This window comes from Hetaerina americana, unplaced genomic scaffold (genome assembly GCF_022747635.1).
Source record: "Hetaerina americana unplaced genomic scaffold, ioHetAmer1.1.p SCAF_9, whole genome shotgun sequence".
Taxonomy (NCBI): Eukaryota; Metazoa; Arthropoda; class Insecta; order Odonata; family Calopterygidae; genus Hetaerina; species Hetaerina americana.
The window spans coordinates 34768748-34794480 of NW_027287538.1; the positions used below are offsets into that span (position 1 = coordinate 34768748).

Sequence of the window (25733 nt, forward strand, 5' to 3'; positions counted from 1 at the left end):
CCTTCATACGGAAATTTCTCGAAAAAATGTAATTTTTCAGACTTTAATCATGTTTTCTTTAGGTAATAGTTCTTTTGTGGCATTAGGCATGAATAAGAGAACCAACCTTCTTAATATACAATTGGTTTTATATTTGCATATGCCTTGGAATTTACTGTTTCACAAAAATATATCTGACATTTTTCTTGTAGATGCTGAAGTTATGTGGGCTATTTAATTATTTAAATTACATTAACCAATGGTGAAAATAATCATGCAATAATTACAATGACTTAGGTTGGCATGATTACCTTACATTACATTAATCACTTTCTCAAATTAGCACTTTTTCAATAGCTATATCTCAATAGCTACTCAGTATCTCAATGTAAATATGCATCAGTAATGATTAGAAAAATTGAAATGAGCAACAGGTATACTATATGACAACAAAACTTCCACATCCTTTTCTTCCTCTACACATAGCAGATAGTAGTCAGGTGTCATCTGGTGATGAGTGTTGAGCATGACGCAAAAAATTTTCATTGCATTTAAATGAAAACAAAATTTCACCACATTAAAGATGAAAGTTTGATGCATTGTTTGAATTTTTAAAAGATGAATACAAGAGTATCAATGGCATTTAATTTTGAAAATTTAAATAGATTTAAAAATAAACTTTATCCTACATAATAATGAAGTTCCAATCGATCTATCTGGGCCGTTCAGATGAAAATATTTTCAAGTGTTCATTTAATAAGCAAAATATTATCCTTTCACAAAACAACTTCTTGAGACTCAGTTTTGGATGGGTATCAATCAGTCCAGAAAGTTTGAACAAAATTTGATAGAGTGACTGCCTAAACATTAGTTGAATTGGCATGAAATGACCCTAATAATACAGAATTTTTTATTATTTGCATACTGTGTACCATTTATTGGAGCCAATGTGAGGGGTGCAATATTATATAGGCTACAGTATTGGCCATGAGTGTGTTCAATGGGCTCAAAAATCTCACTTCCACCTCGAGCAAAAGAGCTCATAAAACAGGCTTTAGTTAATAAACCATAACTTTTGATTCAGTTATCTCAGGTTACTGCAGCCCATTGAAAAACTGCAAATGTTCAAGAAATTGGAAATTCTTAAATTCCAAACTCCTGTCCAAGTAAGACCTGAAAGTTACAAGGTTAAGTGCAGTAGCCAAAACGAGTAAAGATAACTATATTGTAAATGGTTGAACATAGGAAACCAGACTTATTTTTACTTCACTGAATGCTGGTCATGTTTTACTCTGTGAATTTACTCAATTTAGCTTCATTATATTCATTTATGTTCCATTAATAACACACTATATATGAATAGTGTATGGTATTATCCATAGTTTCTTTAGGTAGCTTTAAGTCTTAGAATATATTTTTTACCCATAGTTTCAAGAACACTACTGCACTCACTTCAAAATTATATGCAAAAAATAAAATCTGCCGACCTATACAGAAAATAAAAAAAGATATATTTCAACTGAGTGTTAATTCTAGCAGAGATATCAAATAATTACTAAGGATAAATCAATAGAGCATCATTTTTTACTTCAGAGCATCAGAGAATGCCATAAGGCATGAAAACTTGAAGTTTGCTGTGAATGTGTACAGTGAACATGAAGAAATGTCGTTTCTTCTCACTCTGCTCAGAGACTCAACCTATCAGTCATCAATGCACTTAGACTTTTGACTGTTGTGCATCTGAATTAATGAACCAGACTATGAACTCACTCTTCCATCCCTTCCAAATAAGTTCACACCAACACCTACAACATGTAATGTGTCTCAGGAAGTGAGCCATTTCCTTCATCTGACAATGAGTTAAGGTGAAACTCTGGGGTCAACTGACATGGGTGAAAAAGTATTCATTTTTGCTTCCAACCTTTGGCTCATAACTCAAAAAAAAACCTGTGGCAAAACTATATTTTGATCTATTAAACAAGTCAAGTAATTTTTCATGCCCATAAACAAAGGAATTTTGGTTTTGGAAAATCAGTTACATTTAACTATTTCACTTTACATTGCATGAGTCTCCATTGGAAACGGGTCCAAGACATGAACTGAGAATTTTCTGCATACACAACTGTATGCCCAATGACTCCTTTTTATAAACATATTTTTGATATATGCACATAAGAACATTGGTTTACCTCTCAGTGTTGACATTAAAATGTTTAAAAAATATTCATATAAAACATAAGCTTCTACAGATAATTATAGGGGATTTCCAGCAAATTAGGTAATCAAATTACCATAAATACTGAGATATTAAAACAAATGGAGCAATATCAACCAGAATTTTCATGCTAATCTTAAAGACTATCAAAAATATAGCCATATTATACTGAAAATTTAACATCGCTTGGTTATCTATATCAAACAATTGTTTCAAATCATAACAAATTTAAAGATGAGACAACACCTAATGCCACAATCAGCAAGCAAAAAATGTACACATTCATCTGACTTCCTTTATCCAATAAAATAATCACAAATGTATACATGCTAAGGAAAAAAATGGATGACAATATTTATATTACACTTATTTGAGGACCAATTTCATGGGAGTAACTACCTTTGTGTATTGTCATAGGAACAAAAAAATGTATATCTTATAGAAAGTTAGAGCTTTTATAGTATTTACTAGACCTATATATCTCATGGCTTGTTAGTTAAAAAGGACCAAGAACTAATCTAACACCACATTTCATAGTATTAAATACAACCACTTGTTTGACTTTCTAAATGGATTATTTGGTCATTGGTAGAAAAAGATGGCATATTGAGATAATGTCTCCTCACAATCTAATGTATCTGCTTGAAAATTTACGTCTATATATAAATTTATTCCTCAGCAAGGTTAACCACACAGGTCACACCATTGGTGGCAAGATGCATTTGCAGTTTGCCATACATCTAATGCACATGGAGAATTTAAAGATCTCAAGAAGTGTCTCTACATTTAATTATGTGCACCTTTGGTAAGGTTATACATAGTGTTAGGGGCTGTCCATATATTACACTGTCCACACTTTGTCAATGAGATCCAACCTACCAATGCTATATCACACTTGTCCCATTACCTCCCTACATAACATTAGAATGTTAGCCAACACTTTCAACTGTACAGATTACTATCTGCCATTCCATGGGCAGGAATGAGTAAATAACTTAATCCAGTCGGTGGTCCTTGCCACATATGTATTGTGCTAATTCTAGTTACCCTCCATGTGAAATGGCACCATGAGAAACCCAGTGCATCTCCATAACACACTTTTACACAAGTCTTAAATCCTTGGATTGAATATTGTGCATACAGACAGCCCCTGAGCATTCAATTGTATTCCTGTAGTTTCCTACATTAAAACCATGAGGAAAGTATTTGCAAAAGTATTGCTTACTACCTAAGAACTGCAATACCAATCCAAAATTTTCAATAAAATATGTATGCATAAAATGCTAATGTGCTTTCTCAAAATAAAAAGAAAACTTAAAAATTATATATTTTTAGGTTACATTTTCAGAGTATTTTTAAAAGTATAGTCTCTTTATAAAATATTTGACCAAAAAAATGGTTTAATGGATAACCCTCATGAGACCACTTTTCATGCATGCTTCTCCTCCTCTTCCGCTGCTGCTGTCCCACTTACTTCTCCCTCAATCTTTGCCAAGATCCTTGGCTTTAGCAATGTGCCCATGCCACCCTCGCAGCAGGGGCACTGCCGATAGTGGATTCCTACTCTCACCTTACCCTCGATACTACCGCACTTCTGTGCTCTCGTCTGGATGATGCTTATCCTCCTGGGTACAGCTGCGGTGCTTGTTCCTTTCCCTACAATACCCTCTTTCCTCACACTGGACCTCTTCTGACCACCTGGAACTTTTGCCAATGCTCTCTTCTTAGTTGGCTTCTGTATACTTCTCCTTTTCCTGGAGTGGAATGAAGTATGTCAGTTAACTCTCCAAGTTCATGATGTAAACTGACTTGGGTGTAACATTGTGGAAATTATTTAGCATATGTAGTATTGGAATTTTATTCTAGTCACTACAACCAGTATCCTATATTTTCACAGTCTTGATTCAACATTACAAGGTGTGCCTGACGAGACCATTTTAAAGTTGAAAAGGGGGTTGAAAAAGTTAATTGTGCCAGCAAAATATGCATAGATTTATTTCTAAGAAGAAGGTATACAGAATAATTTCTATGAAGTATGTATTCCTGATGCCATTTTGGGAGGCTAACCATTGATGTGGCCATAAGAACTACTTCCTTAAATGTAAATCCTTGGGCTGTATGAGCACCACACGGAGATCAGGCAGTAGTAGTAGATTTAAGGGAGATGACTGACAACTAAGGTCACTTGCAGCATAAGAGATAGATGGGAAAGGAGGAAGGGTGGAGGGCAACCTGGTGTCGGCAATAGCCTACACTTAGTGATGACAAATGGGTGCGCAGTTTAACGTCCCATCCGACGGATGGCGTACTTCCTTAATATGCTCTCCAAAAAGCACCTCAAGTAAGAATCAGGATGCAGGATCAGATTGGTACAGTGGATAGTGTTATAGCTTCCCACCCAGAGAGCCCTGGTTTGAATCCCGGAGGTGACAGATCTTTTTTAGTGGTATATTGCTCAATCAAGCATGTTGTCAGTTCATTAATTTTTCTAATATGCTAATATTTTTCCTTGATCATTATTACATAGTTGAGCATGACATGAAAAATGTTTAAGACATTATCTGTTGAAATTTTTAAATGACTGTAAAATGGAAAATTGCAAAATTGTTGACACCATATGGCCCCACTTTCTTTAAAAAAACTATTACAATTCAGGAATAGAACAGTTCAGGGAACAGGGAGGTTGGAAAACATCAAGACAGTAATGGAATACTAGAAGGTCTGGTGAAAAAATAGGCATTTGGTATTCCACAGTTGATTGTTAAAGGTCAGAAGAGTCAATGAGAACTTAATGTGGTTTATTACAGTTAACTGTTTAGAATGATAGTCAACATGAACTAGATATGTGACAAACTAATTTAGTAGGGATAAAATTACATCCAAAAGATGAAGCCGTAATCCAGCTGTACATGATGCCTATTAATTATAGAAGGAAGAAGTCTACATGATTCACCAAGGAAACAAATTTAGGAAGGCTCTTGAAGGAAAATATTAAAAAAATAATAGGGGATTGGATTGGACCAGTGTTGACAGGTGAGTAGAATTTAAAATATTTTGGGAATTGCTGACTGAACTGAGAATAGAATGATGCATCACAAAGAAAAGATTATGATCACAGACAGGGGGTTCATGAAATGCAAACATGCAGAAAGATGGAAAAGGTAAGCTGGTTACAAAGGAAGGTGCTACAGTAAGAAAGTCTGCAAAGAAATTCAAATAAAGTTGACGTAAAGGGTGGAGGAGATTTTGAAAGGTACATCATGGGATCCTGAAGATCTATGTCATAGCAGAGTATATTGGGCAAGCCTGATATGGATTTTGATTGGCAACCTGAGGAACTGAATAAGGGAATCATGTAGCAAAAGGAGTTTGTATAGCCACCAAAAACCACAGTTATCAACCCAAGGATCAGCTTGATAGGCGAGGATAGAGCTCACCTAGTATTAAGCCCAATTTCATGTGAAATTCACACATCAGGGTAGGGGGGCCAGTTCCTTTCGCTGACGTTTATACCTATGGTTTCCCAGTAAGATCCGGTATCTAAAATGTAACACAGCTAGGGTTGCGCTGGGGGTGCTCAGGAATTAAACCTGGGCCTTCCGGTCAATAGTCCAATGCTCTACCCACTGGGTTCCTACATCCCCCAGAGTTAGTATAATTTCTCATAAATCCTGGAGGACCAGAGGTATTCAGGGGACATTCTTTTTTCCTATCTGGTGAACCACCAAACATAATGAGGAAATAAATTCAACAACAGAATGATATTCACTCAAACTTGCCAAGTACCATAAATATGATATAGGTATTACAAACTTCCAAAAAAAAGACGACCAAATTTTTTATCATTAAATGCACAGAGAAAAGTTATTATCCCAATTAGAGAAACTAATTTGAGGAGTTGATGATATATGGTGTCCTAACTTGTTCAGGAATAAGAATTAACTAGGGTAATTTAAATAATTAACTTGGTGAAGAATTTCATGATTCCGATTTTCTGTATTAAGCTACATTAAGTTAAAAAAATGAAAAATATAGCAATATACCCAACAAATCTTTTACCTCCCTCTCTTCCTTTTCATATTTTGCCGTCTGCTAGCTGGGTTTCTCACAACCTCGGGAATTACATGGGATGCGAGTTTGCTCTCCTCTACATTAGAAAGATATGGAAGATTGACTTTTGGCCATTTGGCATACATATGGTCAATGAGATGAAACCACCTAAAAGAAATGTTAAAACTGTATCTAATATTTTTTCAGTATCCGAGCATAATTACCGTTGTCACATCATCAAAGCTAATCTCTAATACTTACTCATTAGACTTTATTTCCTCGATTAACTCCATTCTCTTAGAATTCTCGACGGATTATCAAAAATGACCAGTCAAATCATGCTGTAAGGATCATTGAAGATGATTTAAAGATATTATAAATTGTTTCTTAAAATGTCAACGCCCGGCTGCTTGTCACACACATATCACATCTATAAGATCCTCTGTTGCATTTTGTTCTTCATGACATTGCAATTAATTACTTAAGAAGAGATTTATCTTTCGAAATAGTAAACAAACTATTTCAAGACCACCATCAACATAATTATTCGTTAGTAACTTGTTTATCAATAATGGAAATCACCACGGTAGATGGCGTTCCAATAGAAACCAAAGTGATGAAAATAAATTTCGATTAAGTTACTAACGCTTGCAGGGCCAATTTCAGCCCTTTATTCTATATAAATTTATTTTTGAAAGAGTTAGCAACATTTCATGGTCTCTTTATAACATTCGTGATACATACAATGGAATAAAACGATCTTCTAGCTGGAGTCCGTGGAAGTGAATTTACTATGTGATAATGTTCATGCACTTGACCAAGAGTTCAGCGTCGTGTTTGAAGTTTAGTCTAGTATTAATTTTCATATAAATGGAATAATGATAAGCGATGAGCTGGCTCTGAAACGTTTTGAAACAAACAAGGGTACTTCGGCATTAACATATTGGTGTCCTGTCCACGGAGGATTATCCTTTACTCTGCAGACATATTAGTGCTTCGTATTTACTTAAATAGCGCCATGACTGTGATGGACTACCAAATCCTGGTGAGGGAAATAATTCACATTTTTGCGTAACATTCAATTGAGTTCTTGATAGTGAGATTTTTTAAGATTTTCAATTTGGTATGCCTTTAAGGCGACAGAGGGAGTTTATCCGTACAACGTTGCCAAATAAATTTCGTGTTATTTAGTTTCGCAGACGTCATTTCTTGTTTAAGTAAATATTTTATCTCAAAGAGCCTAACATTTTCTAAACTTATATTTTTCTTTTGTATCTTTATGGCTCTTAATAGGGTGATTCCCTTTTAATAGCTATCCCAACGTCTAATCACCTTGAAATACCAGAGCTGGCAACGTAAAAGGTGTGCTCATTAATGAAGGAAGAGGAGAGGGTAGATATGGAGGGCAGGTGATACTGTAAGTATGGTTTCCAGTAGGTATTGAATTGCTAATGCTCTTTGTGTGTGTGCAAGGATCTAATTGTCATCGTATCAATTGATTGGCCGATTTAGTATTAACCTCAGTTTTGGTAAAAACTTATATTTTCCTCAATAATGTTGGATGCCACATCGATCGTGGTAGCAACGTTAGTGAGTTTAGGTAGTTAAAATCGTATTAATGCATATGTGATATGGTTCTTTCATAAACTGATAAGTTAATGAAATCGCCTACATGGTTACGCAGATGGGTTTAATACTAAACCATATGGTACGCAAAAGCAGGGTTGACCTTCAGTTCGATGTCATCCTTTGGTGCAAGTTGAACGTGTCGTGTAAGATTCCACTAATTATTTACCATTAGTGTTATAAACAATGCTGGTACTCATTTCGATTCTAATTAACTCGATGTGTAATTTTTAATGCCTGTTTACCAATACGGTCGTATATAGTGGATGTGTATGAAGGCCTAATACTCTGTAACAGCAATTTCCTTGCATTTCGAATTGAGGAACGTACGATTAGATATTTTAGTTGTTAAGGCTGTGACATTGAGGAGACTTAATGTTATAAATTATTTTTTCCAGAAGAAAGGATTAATAGATGAATAATTACAAGAATACTAAATGCTTAAACGCGATGTCTAGTGCAATCCCTCCATTGATTCCAACAGTGCCACCTCCAATGGGAAGTGACGATGAAAATAATGTGGATGATGAATTTGGTGATTTTACTACCGCTAGTTTTACCTATGATTGTTTGGGTAAGGTTTTACTGCTGATGTTCAAGTTTGTAATAAATGGATTTCCATGTAATTGGATCATTGATATAATCGAGGTGTTTTCTCATTTCAGGAGAATCAAAGGGGTCAACGCCTGAAAAACGATCACCTTGGATAGAGTCTGTAGATCAAGATGTATTCAAAGAAACAATTTCTACCAATTCGGATAAAGCTGATCACATAAATGAAATTTACGAGGACGAGGTGTATCACAATTGCTCGGATACAATAGACAGAGAAGAGGAAGTGAAAGAGCTAAACCTGGAGTCGGATGAGAAATGCATTGAAAGATTCGGTTTGGAGAATAATGCCGATGATGATGCAGAAGACGATGGAAGCGATTTCGGCAATTTTGAGAAATGTATAAATGAGGATGTGGAAGAAAAGAAGGTGGACTTTTTATCAGTAGACAGGGGAGTTTCATCTAGCAATTCCGGTGTTCAGGACAATACAAGTCAAGATTCTGTCATTTCATCTGGAGCCACCGACTCAGGACTTTGTAGTGCCAGCCAAAAGAGCGAGGAGGAAGAAGTGGTTGATGTTGAGGATGTAGGAGCAAACGTGGATGCCGGTTTGGACGATTCTAGTGGTAGCGATGAGACTCTTGTTGTGGGAAAGAAAAGGACATGCCAGGAAAAAACAGAGGAATGGCAAGAGGGTCGTGAGAGAACGATAGACGAGAGTGTGTTTCCTCAATCTTCCAATGTTTCAAAGGATACCAAGTGTGACGTTGGGGTAGACGATGGTAGGACTAGACTCAGTGATGATGATGATGATTTTGCAGATTTTTCCGCATTCCGTGCCAGTGACAATCGTGTTGAAGCGAATGATAGGAGTACTTTCCCTAGCGTTGAGAGTAATAGTGGTGTGGACGAGAAGTTTGAAGATCAAAGTGGTGATTTGGAAGATGATTTTTGTGATTTTGCAAGTGCGCCTGTCCCTGATCACGGCGAAAATTGTGCGACATTCCAGTCCAAAACTGAACGAAGTTCGGATAAAAGTAATGTATGTTCAGATGATGAATTTTCGGATTTTGCCTTCGCTCCGTCAAATTCTACGGACCCAACGCATTCTGAAGAGGTTGCTAAAGATCTAGAAGTGGTTAGCGGTGAGCATCGACCCCAGGACCTTGTAGATTCTGGAGCTGATTCATCTAAGGAGAGTTCTGCTGAACAATTTAATCATACTGAAGATTTTAAATTGTTTCAGCGACTGCATTCCGGAGAGGTAATAATGGTTCCATTCTTAATCTTCAAGCTGGCTACTCTTAACCATCGAATGTAGCATGCATTTCATGGCTTATATTAATTTTATGCGTAAATAATTAAGTGGTGCCCCCTTCTAAAACTTAAATATGCATTTTTACCTCAGTCGCTTCGCGAAAAATTATAGTTGTATGAGGAAAGGAATATTTGGAAACTGTGAAAAACGAACTTACTAATTCTAGAGTGCAATTAAAGTGGACCTTTTGAGGGCATTATTTTTAGTGGAAGGTAGTTGAAACTTTCTGTCGCTGCAGTCATTTACAGGAAGCCGTTTGAGGTATGAACTGCATGGTATTTTGCTGTGCTATTTCAGGTTGAAAGTAGTATCATTACCAGCAAGTAACTTTTGGCACCAATTGAGTTATAACTCAATGCCAAAACAGGTGAAATCAAAATTGAAATAAATCTAATTGAGGTTGTTGATAGTTTAAGCAGGTTAAAGAATGCTCATCATTTTACTGTTGATTTGCATTAAGACCTGGGGCATGTTTCTATTAGTTAAGAGTCATTTTAACTTTAAGTCTGTTAAGTTTGTAATATACAGCCTTCGAAAGACAGTAACATAATCTGAAAGTCAACATTTTCCTTCTTATGATGGTAGCAATGCTTGAGCATGCCATTTTGTATTTCATAATAATAATACTTGATTCAATGTGATGACTAGTACAACCATTTTAAATGTCGTCAGTATGAATATTGCTTAATATAGAAACAAAATCTTAAATGTGATTAAGATTTTCTCAAAAGAATCCATCAATTGGGTAAAGGGGGTTAGCAAGTAAACCAGGTGTATACCCTATTGTTGAAATTCGGGATACAGTTCAATTTCAACTGAGTTAACTTTTTACTGTCTGAAATTGTTGCATTGAAATGCACATTAGTGGATGAATCCATTAAAAGTTACCGTCGCAGCATCTCCCGCAGTTTTTTTGGAATTCAACTGAGTAGGCACAGCCAGTTATACAGTCGAATGTCCACATTATGAAATGAGTTTTAAGTTGAGGGCAGTCTACATTAAGTAGTATTTTGGTTCACTTCACCTGTGTTTAACATGTGGGGAATGACCCCATAACACCTTAATTCAAATGTCTTTGAAAGATGGCATGGTAAAGTGTTAAACGATACTCATTTGAAATGAGGAAGTTGAGCTTTCTTAACATATAAACAGCTTTACTCAGTTTATTACAGATCTGACTGATGTGTGTCTCCCAGTTAAGTTTTGTATCAATATAAATGCCTAGTATTTTAGCTGTTCCAATTTCAGTTGTTTTTGATTTAAGACTGCATACAATATGCTGAGTTTTGTAAGTATTTAAATGTAAATGATTAATATCAAACCATTCTTTGGGAGGTACTAGATTATGCTTTTGTATCTTCTAGGTGTAAGAGACTGTTTTAGCCGTTACTCTGTGGAATTTTTCCATCGTATAGAAAGAAAGAAAACACAGCATTTCCGGATTTACTGGAAATTCCACATTTACTGTAAATGTGGAATTGCTGTGTTTTCTTTCTTTCTATATCTTCTAGGTGTTGACATTTTTGTACAAAGTGGTGTCATCGGCATATAAAATGGATTTAGATTTCATTTTACGGGGATAATCATTAATCATGATAATTAATGAAAAGTACTGGACCAAATGCAGAGCCCTGTGGGGTGCCACAATTTACTTAAAGAGCTGGAGATCGACAGCCATCAAGTTCAACCAATTGATGGCGATCATACAAATATGACTTCATTAATTTCAGTGCAATTCCCTTAACACCATAATATTCTAGCTTAGTAATATTGAATGATTAACACAGTCAAAAGCCTTACTAAGATCACATAGTGTTACAGAGACTGACTCCTTCTCTTCAAATGCATTAATGACATAATTAACTATGGACTCTACAACCATTATTGTAGATTTCCCAGATCAAAAGCAAAATTGTGATTCAAAAAACAGGTTATTTGAATCAATAGCATCACTTATTTGATCTTTCATTATGGCTTCAAAAATTTTACCAAAAACAGTGACTTTGGAAATGTGGTGGTAGCTAGTTAAATCTTCTTTATCACTTTTCTTATAGACACAGGCACTGTGTTGGAACATTTTAGAGCTGTTGGAAAATATACTGTCTCAAAACCTTTCAAATTTATAGTTGATACCAGAAGACTAACCGTATAGATTATGAAAATGCTCCCCTGATTGAATTGGTTATAATTGACTGTAAAGCCAACCAAAATTGAACGTGTAATCTGAGGTTGGGAGTTGGCCTCCTTGTTCCAACAATAGTTAATCAGAGTTTGGTGATATTTACATTGGATAAGAATTGTCATACTTTTATTCTCTGGACAGGTAATTGTTGCCATTTCAAATTACATTAATTGGTCTATATTTGAAGAAAACCAGGCATGGCCAACTATGACAATGTTAATACACACACTAATAGCTGAAGTTCAGCTTACCCAAATTTAAGCCCATTGACACGAGAAAATCTTGAGTTGTGGATAAGGCATTAGGTCCCTTCTCTGAGTCAATTAAGGTTTGCAGTTAAGGTATGATATTCAGAAAATTATTCTAGTTAACTTAAAATGGAGTTGTCAAACATCTCCTAGGATTTGTATGCAGAATCCTCTGGTGAATATACAAGTGTACTAACTGGATATAACACCATCAAAGTATGACTTTTCCATGAGAAATTATTGTTAAACACCTCCAGAGCATACAACAGACAATATGTTGGATAGTGTTTTAGTAGTGGTATTTTTTACTGGTGTTATCACAACAAAATGGATTAATTAAATGTCCTTGTAGCAGAGAAGGAAGGATTACATTAAACATCCCTGAAACAAATGTAAATAGAATAGAAAACATAGGACTTGAGTGAATTTTCATTTGTGATGGCCTTCCCTTTCAGGCTGATCCTCTGGTGGAAACTCTAGCCGAGCTTGCCTTTCAAAGTTTGCCAGCAGGTGATGACAAGGATGTCAGCAGTGAGAATCTTCAGGCTAATCTGCACTTCGGGCAAGTTTGGAAGCAGTTGCAAGATGTGGAAAGCACACATGCCCTTTCCTACCAGTGGGGTGGTTCCTCTTCCAATAAGACTCTCCTTTCTGCCCTTGCTATAGACTCGCGGAATATTGTGAGTGTAATTGCTGTTTTATTATTAGCCGCATAGGCTTTTGCCATTAGTTTAGGTCTATCTTAGGTTTATCTTAGGTAATTACTGGGATTACTTAAGCTGTTGGGTAATGAGAAGAGGGAAAGTACCTCGAGTACACTTGGAGTATGCCAAGCAGTAATCAATATGTTGGTATTCTCTGGTGAAATTTGTTCTTATCAGTAGGTTCATCATCTTAGTGTGTGGGAAAATTTTTTTTCCTCTGATGTGACTGGTGCTCTTCTCTGAGAAATAAAAAACCTATGGACATAGGTTACTAGATGAATTTAAGTCCATCAATATTAGCTCATGGGAATTTTTTTAGGTATTTTTTGTAATAAACTGTGTGAATCTTGAGTGTCTTTAAATTTGGTAGTCTTTCTTGGTGGTGGATGGTCTGACAGGTTTTTGGTATGTGCATCACCATATGCACCTGGTGGCATGGAATATTTCCTTTCCTTTTATTATTAACTCATGCAGTAGATATTGAAGTTCTGTCCTATGGAATAAATTTCAGTTTCGAATTTAGGGAATTTTTTGTCAAATTTTCATGGTTAATATAGTGATAATAACTTTTGGGTTGGGGGTGATGTGATAATTCCATGAATACGTGGTTCATTGCATGAGGGGTATTTGGCATTTAATTCACTGTGTGACCAGTATGCACCCAAAGCAGCGAAATGTGAAATATTTATGTAAGGCAAAAGAGAGTGGCAAATTCTTGGACATAATCCATCCCTTCTCTCATGGCATATTAGACTATCATACTTCATCCATTTTATAAATGTGTGGTGTATACTTTCTTTAATGGTTCTTGTTATGTTTACCGTTGTAACAATTGCTTTGCTGCTCATAATGTTCCCTCTATTACATTTTTCTCACATATTGCTTGCTTTTGTTGTAACCCTGTGAGTTCTATTTCTGTCACGGTGTGGGGTTTATTTTTTGCGGCAGCTTTTTGGACCTCGATGGAATTCAACGGCTGTTCCTCGATTTGCTGCCAATTTAGGGTTTAATCCCTTGGAACCAGTGAGGGCACCACCCGCTGCATCTGTAGTCAAGACACCCAAGGAGAAATCAGGACCATCGACTGGGATTCAACCACCTGCACCGATTCAGCCTACTCGAATGAATGCTATACCTAGTTCTGAGGTAAATAATTTTACATTTCCGAGTTTTAAGATGTCCCTTGAGTTTTAGAATATTTGAATCAAGAATGTGGGTATCTCTGCTTTGGATTATACAATGGATAATAATTAGAATTGTTGGGCAGATGTGTATATGTGAAGTGTAGGGCAGATGGAAATATGGAGTTCTAATTATATAGGATACTTGTGTGGTAGTGTCACATATTGGTTATGGAGTCCATGCCTAACGTTAATATTTTTCAAAATTTTAAGCTAAGAAAATGAATGAAATAATTGTTGACACATTCCCTTGAAAACCCTTTCATTTTGCTGATTGAGAACCTCTTTTTGTAGTTAAAAAATGATTTATTTTCGTTAAGAAACTTTTCCAGCTATTCATTGTTACTTTCTAAGAATTTTTCTTGATCTGATATTTGATCATGATGTGTAGTTTGATGTTTGTAAGAGAAGGTGGTAATATGATCCTTGGGAAAGATTCAAGAGAGATGAAAAGAATACATAGAGGATCTATATGGTAAAGACATTAGGTCAGCAAGCTTAGACATAGAAAGAGAATATGATGTAGATGGGTATAGCTTAGGTCCAGGCATATATGATGGCAATAGAGAAGGGGATTAAGGGAACTTGCATTAAATAAGGCCATTGAGGTAGGAAACATTCCCAAGGAGCTACCAGATGGTGTAGAAAAACATGGGAAGAAGTGTTTTAATGGGCTAATTTTTTGCAATTATGAGGGAGGAAGTTGACATGGCGGTTTTGTTGTATCACTGTTAGGTTTCATTGCAAAGTGCAGAAAGGGAGCCCTTTGTGAGGACCACGGATAAATAAGTTTGATTCTGCACGCAGGGAAATAGGTTTTCAGGATCATATATACTGGATGGGGAGGAGGGCAAATAATTCCTTAGAGGGTGATTAGTTTTGGTTCAGTTGAAATCAATTAGGTTTGCCCATATTGAGATTAAGTTGCCAGTCAACTGAGGGGTTGCAAACATTGCTGAGCACAATAGGAAATCTTTGTGGCAGGAATGGGATGAGAATAAATGAAAACAAAGCTAAGGTTTCACAGTTTTTAGAAAGAGAATGGCCAAGTAAAATATTAAAATAAGAGTTCATAAACTAGAGCAGGTGGAACAGTTTACCTATATTGGAAGTGCTTTTTATATCAAGATGATCAGAGTAGTAGGGACAATAAGAAGAATGCATTTTACGAACAAACTTTTACAAAGAAAGAGTTGATCGCCAGCTTTTTGAGAAAGGATATCAAGAAAAAGTTTGTGAAAACTTTGATTTGGAGTGTGCCATTGTGCATAAAAGAAATAGGGTCATTGAAACAAGATGATAAGCTTAGATGTGAAGAGGATATGATGGATTTTGATGTGTGAGTATGAAGAAGGATAGAAAGGAAAGCAAACAAGGGAGTGATAGGTATGTTGGAGGAGGATAGAGGAATTTTGGGAGGAATCCAAAGGAGGCAGGAAAGATTAGTGCTGAGTATTTTGATTGGCCATTATATGCTGATGACTGTGGAGGTAAAGAAATATATTTGAAAATACTGAAGTGCTATCAAAAAGGCAGACATAAAATTCATAGTACAGATATTAGGATGAAGAGTTTAAACATATCAGGTAACAAAGCATAATTTTATGCATGAGATATGGCTGCATATTTTAGGTCTATCACTATGTAATGAAATTAGTTTTTTTTTTTAAGTTGACTACTGTACTTACTTACGTAATTTACTTTTCCGTAGTGTTACAATTTATGAAATAATGATATAAAATGAAACTTTTGCATATCTTCATTTGATAAATATAGATAAAATGTGGAATCCTATAAATGTAATACAGATACCTCATTCTGTATTGATTAATAAGTTTACTATATACCGTAAAATGCCAATGATCAAAGATTATATGAAAACCATGTTTATCCATTGAGACTGGGGATGGCAGTGATATAGAAATGAATATGATTCACTGATCTGTATAGTATTCCTTCAACATTGATTCAGTTTTTAGAATGATAATTTGTAAGAGTTATCAATAATAATAATATATGGATGTTTGTAACATTTAATCCATAATTTACTGCGTACAATTTGTGATATTAATTAGGAGCTATATTGGTATGTTTGGCCTTTGCTTCTTTAAAAATATAATTACACAATTGAAGCACCATAATGGATTGTCAATGATTTCATAGTTGTATTCCATGCTTCTTGTAATACAGTGAACATAGGAGGGCAGGGCAGTGTGTGTATAGCAATCTCAGTGACACAGCAGTGACATCTAAGCAAGTTTTGAGCTAAAAAAATAAGAGTTACAGTTGTCACTTAATGATATCTCATCATACAAGTGAAACTGAAGAATAATGCGCATTCATTTATACAAGTATATGTTTGTGAGATGAAATATTATATCCTGGGAAGATAAAAATCAACAAAAATAAATGCAATCAGGTGATCAGTATCTGGAAATATAATCACCAATAGTGATCCATTCAATAGAAAAACTTTAAAGTAAAATCAAGTCCATCCCATTTTATGAGTGTTCGTGCATAGTGCTTCTTATTGTATTAAGGTTTGTTTTCTCTATTGTATGTTGTTAAATAGGAGATCATTTTATTTTAAACTTCTAATGAAATGACTTTGTGTTCCTTGAATAATGGCTACACCCAGATATGAATTTTCATAGAGAATGGAACCTCATACAGCAAGCAAAATTTGTTTTGTGATCTTTCTTGCAAATCAGAACGCTCGTTTAGTGAAACAATTCTTCCCAGGTAAATTAATGCGAAATATGTTAATGCGCTCTATGCCAAAATTTAATAAATTATGAACAAGGGTAATTCAAAGAAAATAGCTTATGAACCTGAATCTGAACAAACCTGGAGTGTGAACTCAATTTGTAAAAACAAAAAAGAATTGAAATAATTTGTTTATTGTTTATAATGAATTCTTTATTCCTTTTTACTAGGAAGCTATCTAGAGGATATTGTTTTGACTCAATATGTGGAAAAAGTGCTACTCAGCATTAACATGAAATAAATTTCTAGCACACCTAGCCAATGCCATATTAGGGTGATGCCTTGTAGGCATGGCACAATCCCATGACCTCCATATCACATTTAGCCAGCTCTTCTGAATTTGACTCTTCTTGAAGGGTCTTGGAATTTTTGAAAGACAAACAGGGGTTTAATTATCACATTGTCACTTGGATTGGCCCCAAATAGCAGCGTGAGAAGGCCTTTCATTGGCTTGTGTTTAAGCAATGCATTCTCCTCTGCTATTACAAATACATTTACAGAGGTTTGCTTGGGCATCTTCCAATTTTCATGTTGTTGCTTGCGTTTGCACAAAATAGGTGTGTTAGTTGGCCTTTTATTGGTTTGTGCCCTAGCAATGCAATCTCCTCTGCTGTTATGTGTACACGTAGAGGTGTGCTTAGGTATTTTTGGTATGAAATTTTTAGGAAACTGTGGGAGGAAGAGGCTATATAGACTGGTTCGTAGAATCTATGAGTAAGGAATCTGGCTGGAAGATTTTGTGAGATCAGTGTTAGTTCCTATTCCGAAAAAGGTAAAGGCTACATTTTGTGAGGACTGCAGAACAATTTTTGATGTACTATGCAACTAAAGTGGTTCTGAGGATCATCAACAAAAGGCTGGAGAGCAAGGCCAATGATTACTTAGGGGTGATCATTTTGGGCTAAGGGAGGGGAGAGGTATGCGTGATGCCATTGCAGTAATGAGATCACTAATTGAGAGAAATAAAGAATACAACCAGGCTGTATTTGTCTGTTTTGTAGATCTCAAAAAGGCATTTGATGGGGTGAATTGGGAAAAACTAATGAGTATGATGCATAAAATAGGGATAGATTTGAGGGGCAGGAGGCTAATCCGCAAACTGTATATATCTCAGACTGCTCAGGTGCGATATATGGAGGAAATGATTAAATAGGCATGGGAAGAACTTGAGGGAGGAATGAAAATTGGAGGGAAATTCATAAAATCAGTTTGGTTTGCCGATGGCCAAGTTCTAGTTTCTAAGTCAGACAAGGGGCTGCAAGTGTTGTTAAGTCAATTGGCAACTCAGTGCGATAGATATGGAATGAGAATCAATATAAATAAAACAAAGGTTATGCGATTTTCCTGAAAGACAAAGGCTAAGCTAAACATTAAAATACGAGGGCAAAAATGAGACAAACATTGCCAAAGTAGTAGGGATGTAAGGAGAAGAATTTCACAAGGCAAAGAAGCTTTCACAAAGTAGAGGGAATTGTTGACAGGGATGTTGAGCAAAGATGTTGAGAAAAGATGTCAAAACTTTGAAATGGAGCATAGTTATGTACAGTGTGGAAACATAGTCACTGAAGCAGGATGATAGGTGTAGATTGGAGGCTTTTGAAATGTGGGTGTGGAGAAAGATGGAGAAGGTAAAGTGGATAGAAAGGAAGACAACTGAAGAAGTGCTGGGTATTGTGGGAGAGGAGAGGGCATTTTTGGGAGAAACTGAGGAGGCAAGAAAAATGGATGAAAAGCAAGCTGATTGGCAGTGGGATGTTGATGACTATGATAGAAGGGAGAATGTTAGGAATACATGGTCTGCACAATAAGTATCGCGACTGGTTTGCTGTAACCTCAACGGTTGATGGAGGTCCGACCGGTTGGCTCGGTAAAGGGGTCCCCCACCACTCAGGCGCACTTAAGTTCAGTTGCCTCCAGTCATGCGTTGAGACAGGTGGTGGATTTTTGTGATGTGTGATTGTTTGTGGTGTTGTCGCACCAGAATGGAGCGCACTGGCGGGCAACGCTACGCTGTGAAGTTTTGCGTTAAACTTGGGAAATCCACGTTGGAGACCCTTGAACTCATTTAACAGGCTTATGGGGATGATGCCTTAGGCCACACAAGAGTTTTTGAGTGGCACAAAATGTTTAAGGAAGGCTGGGAGCTCATCAAAGACCAGCTTTGTGTCGGACGCCCGACGACTGCTCGAACCGATGCTCAGGTGGCCAAAGTGAATAAAGTTTTGGACTCTGACAGGCATTAACCATCACCCTTATCAGTGAGGAGACTGGCCTTTCAGTCGGAACCATCCACACTATTGCGAGAAGATCTTGTAATGAGGAAAGTGTGCGTGAAGCTGGTGCCGAAAGTCTTGAGCGAGGAACAAAAATTTTGCTAAAAATTTTGGGCTGTGTTTGGGCTAATTTTCTCAACAATGTTATTATCTCAAAGGATAGCTCAAAAGGAGCTCCAAGGATATCAGTTTGACTCCATCAAGGTGGTTCAAGTGGCGACGACAAAGGCTCTCAACAGTATTCCAGAAACCGACTTCCAGTGGGTTTTTGACGAGTGGCAGATCTGCCGAACTAAGTGTATCGATGCAGGAGGAATGTATTTTGAAGATTATTAAGTAATTGTAATGATAACTGCAATAAATTTTGATTTTTGGAACCAGCCCTGATACTTATTGTACAGACCCTGTATGAGGCAGGAATAGGAAAGGGTGTTGGACAAAATGATGGAGGGAGGAAGTATACGAATATGAAGAGGGGTTTGTTGTAGAGTAGGATGTAAGGTCATGTTTTGTTGGAAGCAACAAGATATGTATTGGGCAGTGTGTCCATCCAAAACCTACCTTAACTGGTCGATCACCTAATAATAATTAGCAAAATAAAAGTATGAATGTCTTTTTTGATGAAGTTCTACCTTCTGGTTGATAACTGTGGTCTAGTTCATTGCTAATAAGTTTTATTTAAAAACATTTGAACTATGAAATAAATTGTTTTTCTGTTTTCTTTGTAGGAAAATGTGCCTGCAGCTCAATTTGACTGGAATAGCAGTGGTCTGGTTAATCCTTTGGAATGTGAGTATTACATTGAGTCTTTCCTCACTCAAGTGTTTTCAAATATACACAGATTCATCAACTTGCCTTTTGTCATTGAGTGTGCAGTGTTGCTAGATTAGGCACTGTTACTTTTTATTATGTTGTCACCTCCTTGGGGAATAGAGTGGGGTTGCTTCTTTGATTTGCTAATAATTTATGTGAGTGGTGTATGTTCAACAATTAACACAATACTTTCATATGAAATTTTGCCACATGCAGTTGGGAAATGATCATTATGGAAAAAATATCTGGCATCCCTCAAGTGATGACAGTTCTGAAATAATGTTAAATTTCATTTTACTTCTTTATTTCAAGCCTCAATGGTATTATATGGAAAATGAGGAGTATAATGGATTTCTTAGGAAGGTTCTTGGAAAGTGAAAATGATTAACCTGAGAAATTTGATAACCAGTTAAAATTAATCTAATCAGCAAATTCAGGAGATTATAGCATTGCATATTTATTATATATGTGGTCGCATCTGGAATTAATCTTAGTGTATGTTCATGTTAAATTCATAAATAGCTTTTAACAGAGGGATGGAATCTTAGATAATTTAAACATTTCTTATGCATAAATAAAACAGTTTCTGGCGTCACTTGGTGGAAATTCTTCATATTGAACTTAAAATTAAACCACTTGGCTTTTCCACATGAAAACATTTTCATGTGGAAAAGCCAAGTGGTTTAATTTTAATTTCAATATTTCTTATGCATGTAAAATACCTACAAATTCAGAGGATCATGCCATATTATTATTATGAGCATTTAATGGAAACTGCAGTACAATCTTTAAATTTTAGGTAAAAGATAAGCTACATAATTTGATTGAAATTTTAACTTGACTCACAGTTTTTGGTCTTACAACCCAAAACTGTGTATCACATACTCCATGGCTTCTAACTTCATAACAAGTTGGTTGAGGGTGTGTTACTACCTGCTGATCAGTGACCACTCTCTCCTATTCTGAAGCCACATTCTGAGCCATAATTTGAATTTAAATGCTTTCACGTATTTAGCTGATGCTTCACGCATTGTTTAACTGATGTTTTGTACAGTTAGCTCAGTGTAATGTAAGTCTTAGTATCGATGGTCATTTTCAAATAAACTGTGGAACTGGCATACTTTAAAAAGTAGAAAAATTTTACTATTTTGGTTGGAGGGCAACCAGTGATAGAAGAAGCAAGAGGAAGTTATTGAGCAGAACAATCCAGGCATGAAAGGGTTTTTATCAGAAGAAACAACTGCTGGAAGAAGAAGAAGGGATGCACATTTTAGGCATATTTTGAGATAGACAGTCATTGTAAAACATCTAAAAAGCAATACAGAGGATGATATTGAATGATATACAGTTGAACAAATATGGGCCTTCATGAAAGAGAAGAGATATCTAGATGTAAAGAAGTAACCTAGTGGAGAAATTTAGTGAAGAGCCATGTGAAAACTATGTCTGGGTTGTAGACCAGTGATAATTATTTTTGCAGTGCAGTAGTATAAGCAAAGCAAGCAATTGTAGCAGTACCATTTGGGCAGTACTCCTGGCTCTTGATGGTGAATTTTGGAACCCACCCTGACAATAATTGATTATGGGCGTCACTGTCTATGCACTGAAATAATCTAAATAAACATCTGTTATTCACAATTCGACAACTACAATGTTCAGTATTAAATTATATTTATTTTGGTCCTTATTGTGTGAGAACATGCGGTAAACCAAAGTTTACAAGTTATAATAAAAATTAATTAGCATAATTTAACAAATGTGAAAAAAACTCATTTTTATTATGCACGAAATACTTAAAAAACAGAAATTTTAAGTAAAAATTCAGGTGTCAACCTTCACATAATTATGTACAGTGTTTAAATTTTGCTTTTACTTGACAGCTGGGATGTGATGATAGTTGTGTGAAATTAAATAGAATCAGTGACCAAGACGTTCCCTAAAGAGTAGGTAGAAGAAGAGGGAAACAAATTGGGTGCATCCTAGGGTACAATAGCTTAATGAAGAATGGGATTAAAGGAAGATGTGTAGAAGGGGAAGAATTATGAGAGGGAAGTTATGGGAAATGTTAGTGTTAGGAACTATGAAGGATTGAAAAGATGGACAGGATAGAGGGCAGCTTAGGAATTTACTACAAATTAATTATCCTTATTGGAGACAAAAAGTTTTATAAATGTAATGAAGCCACCGTACCCTTTTTTCTTAAATTGAATTGTTTACTCAGTAAACACTGAACAATAGAAGAAAAATCATGGTCCACCACACTTAAGGATGGAGTCATTACATTTCTGATGTGTCTCCCTTCTGTCAAGTCATATTTATGAGGTTGTTTAAGTTCCCTAATAGAGTTGTCATTAACATTATTATTCCCTAAAATAATAGTGTTAATGACAATCACATGTGTTCAGAATTAGTAAATATGTACACATTTTGAAATTCTTCCAACCATTTATGCTATAATTCTCTGTTGATGAAGAATCTACTGCATGCAGCTAAATCTCCATTTACCATATTTGACAGTATAAAAGATTCACTCTCATTTCAATAGGGTACGCATGAAAAAAAGTTTTAACTGCCTGGACAAAAGTGTGACCCTGCCGACTAGAGTTTTACTTCCTTTTAATTCTTACATTTTTAAAATACTTCCCCACAGCAATAAGAGCACATGCTGTTTTGTTATGATCAGTTTTGATAAAATATGGTCAAGTTCATTCAATATCTTGCTTATGCCTTTTACTAAATCAGAAGTGAGCGACACTATATTTTATATCTAAGGAAATATAATGATCTAAATATAATGGAGTCAATATAGCTAGTACTAACTATCTGGGTTAAAAATAACATTTGAGTATTGGATGCTTACCCATGGTGTTCAAACCTTCATATACGAGATGCAGGTGACTTTTTTAAACAAATTTTGAAGGAAAAAAGGTGTCTAATATGCCATCAAATATAGTAATTACTAGGTATTTTCCCTTCTTTAGGATTTCTATCTATTTAAATTACTTATTTCTGTCACGTTTACTGGGTATTTCTCATTTTTCAACTTCTTGGATATTATATTCATGGTCTTCTTTCTTAAAAATCATAAATATTTATACTGTGCATCATCACATCACTTGTAATTAATACCTAATGGTTTAGATAAATCAAGAAAACACATATGGTTCCTGATAAAGCCCTAGAAATTTCTTAATCAATGAAAATAAAGGCGAAGTTTGTCGGATTTATTTTTTGTAATATTTTATAAAAATCTTCGGCCGACTTACAAAATTTCTGGTAAAGGTGTTAACTTTGCTAAGCAATTGTGTTCACTTTCCCCTTCATGATCGTTTATTCTAATTAATTTGTTTATCCATTAGAAATATATCCTGAGTTTTCATTCCTTACAGTTTACACCCTAGAAATTTCTCATTCTCTTTTTCCAGATAGAGGTTATCTTTCTAAATTTTTGTAGAGAGGGAAATAAAGTTAAATTAATAAAAGTTGTGTACTGTAATATATAAGTATCACTACTATAGACTAATGTCGGTGATTTTATGATTTTGAAAGAGTAATGTTTACGCATTTTTTTGAGTCATGATTTTACTTCTGCTCTTATGGCACATATACCATCTACAAATGGTTGTTTCCTGACATTGGTTGTATGGAGATTCATTTTTCTTCAAGACCCCAGAGGAAAATAACTACAGTAATTTTGCTCTCACTGGTTGTATCTGTCTCCATTCTCACGTTTTCATTCTGGAGAATACCCTATTTCTAAAATTATTCTACAATCATCTTCTCTCTCCTTTTTTTAATTATCTTCCTGCAATTGATGATGTCTTGATTGTTATAAAGTTGTCCGTAGAAGCCTTAACTACTTAAAGTTACATTTTAATTTGGAAAGTAACAAACGTCTGAGTAAAAATTTTACAATTTATTGATAAAAATGACACCTGTCTTAATGGATGTGTTACCATCTAATTGAATTTTTGGTGACTGCGTGATACTGATGATTTTGTTGCATGCATCGGGGAACATGCTATGTTTTTAAAGTAATTTTGCGCTTGATTGTTTCCGTATGAAATTAAAAATGTAAATATTCGGTGTCATGATGAATATTTAGAATGAGTTATTTACCCAGTTTGTGAGATAAAAGGGAACATATTTTGATGGAAAGAGGGTAGAGGAGGAGAGGTGATGGAGACAGCCTTCGAAGGCTCTTTTGCTAGTTTGATATAGCTCTGATTTAGTCTTCTGGAACCATTCCCAAGATGGTGACTCCAACCATCCCGAGTCTTTGTGGCCCGGCAATTTTATACCAAAAATCTCGCGTAGAAACCCCCAAGGAGTGTACGCTTATAAATATTTTCAAAAATGGTTTACATTTTCATCTATGCCACCCATTGATTATTTTTGTTTTGTGCTTACTCCATTCTCCCTGTTTATCCTTCTATTAGGCTCACATATAACAAATTCTTTAGTATATGCTAGAAAAAATGTCATAATAAATCATTTTTTAGGTGAAAATTTTAAAAGGTTGTGAAAGATTTAGATAAAGCATTTAGAAGAGGTACTTGGGTGGAGAGGCCATAATTGTGGACTTGGGAATTCTTATTCAGCATTATCCCTAATGAGTGTTCCCATTTATTACCAGCACATTACATCATTGATGGTATTTGTTTTCAAATTATATCATAAAAAAGTCACCTCACCTCTTTGTTAAAAGTTACCTGTTTTTCTGGTAACCATAGGCTGGACGTGAAGAATTTGGACTGATAAAATTTCATCTGTCCTTATTCTGGGCTCTTGCACGTCATTCTGTCATCCGTCAATGCAAAATCATATTGATTTTAAGCGTTCAATCGGATACATCTGGTGGAGGGAAGGTATAAAACTGCTCAAATTAAAGAAATGCTTGTGGAGAATCTGAATTTTATAGAATTGTTCATCAGAAAGATGTTTATGAAGTCCAGTTTCACATCATTCTGAGTGATTCAGTTGGACTTTGACCTAAAGAAATACATGAGGGAAAGAGTTGGAGTAAGATGTCAATTACTTAGGAAAAATAATACTAATGTTGTCAAACGAAGTTTGACTCAATGGTGATTATGTGTATTGAATTTAAATTATGAAAGAAGTATTTCATTGAAGATTTAGTCCGAGTTTGCAAACGATCATATTCCCACTATATCATGACTGCTGTGACGTACCTGTATCATGAAAATTTTTAATTGGGTACCATTTTTGGGGATTTCAGGATGTATTGTTGACTTGTACCTGTAACAAATGGATACCTTTCATGACATCTCAAGCCAAAGTTGACAATTTTACTTTGAACTTAATAAGCCTACATTGGGTTAGTTTTGTAAATTGGGCGGGGTGAATTTTAATTGGTTGTGGGTATGCCTTAAAAATGGCAGATTAATCAAATGAATGTCAGGAAAATTAATTTATCATTGTGAAAATTGCTTTATTCATACTTAACACAGTTTGGTTGGAGTCAAAAGTGTACATTGTCTGAACACATTAATTTATTTATTACAAGTTGGTTAACTTTACAATAACTGGATCTGTTGTGTTCACTAAATTTTAAGTATAATATTATTGTGTGTAGTGTAGCTTTTTGAATATTCCTGAAAGTAAATCATGACAATAACCTAGATATTTAGATGTTGCTATTAATGTTGGTGAAAAGCACTGCTAGCTTATTTTTTGTTGTTCCTTTTTATTTCCAACCATTTTTGTCTATTTCCATTGGTGAAGGGGTCATCATCATGTCATAAAGAGAAAGAAACCTCCCTCCCCCCTATGGGTATCTGTGGGTTTGCTTTGACTCCCTTT

General features: G+C 35.4%; 2 protein-coding genes across 7 annotated transcripts in view; one reads left to right on the forward strand and one right to left on the reverse strand.

Moving 5' to 3' along the window:
- Positions 1-2695: 2695 nt before the first annotated feature.
- LOC139698965 (uncharacterized) lies at positions 2696-6787 on the reverse strand. 2 transcript variants are annotated; one of them, XR_011703034.1, is made up of 3 exons: positions 6506-6787; positions 6254-6430; positions 2696-3948 (listed from the first exon to the last, which is right to left on the reverse strand). XR_011703034.1 is itself a non-coding variant. In XM_071597960.1 (3 exons), exons 1-3 carry the CDS (start codon positions 6535-6537, stop codon positions 3624-3626), a joined length of 516 nt encoding a protein of 171 aa, XP_071454061.1. In that variant the 5' UTR covers positions 6538-6787; the 3' UTR covers positions 2696-3623. The 2 variants fall into 2 exon arrangements, 1 of the variants encoding a protein (XP_071454061.1); XM_071597960.1 differs by having other exon boundaries at positions 6254-6412.
- A 138-nt stretch (positions 6788-6925) lies between these two features.
- Afti (aftiphilin) overlaps positions 6926-25733 on the forward strand; it is a 32032-nt gene continuing 13224 nt past the window's right edge. Inside the window, exons 1-7 of one of the 5 annotated variants that reach the window (XM_071597955.1) lie at positions 6926-7289; positions 7538-7661; positions 8269-8444; positions 8536-9689; positions 12629-12853; positions 13826-14023; positions 19826-19886. In XM_071597955.1, the coding sequence (XP_071454056.1) occupies positions 8285-8444; positions 8536-9689; positions 12629-12853; positions 13826-14023; positions 19826-19886 (1798 nt within the window). In that variant the 5' untranslated portion in view covers positions 6926-7289; positions 7538-7661; positions 8269-8284. The remainder of the gene's footprint in view (positions 7290-7537; positions 7662-8268; positions 8445-8535; positions 9690-12628; positions 12854-13825; positions 14024-19825; positions 19887-25733) is intronic. The other 4 variants (XM_071597957.1, XM_071597958.1, XM_071597956.1 and 1 more) reach the window with 4 other exon arrangements.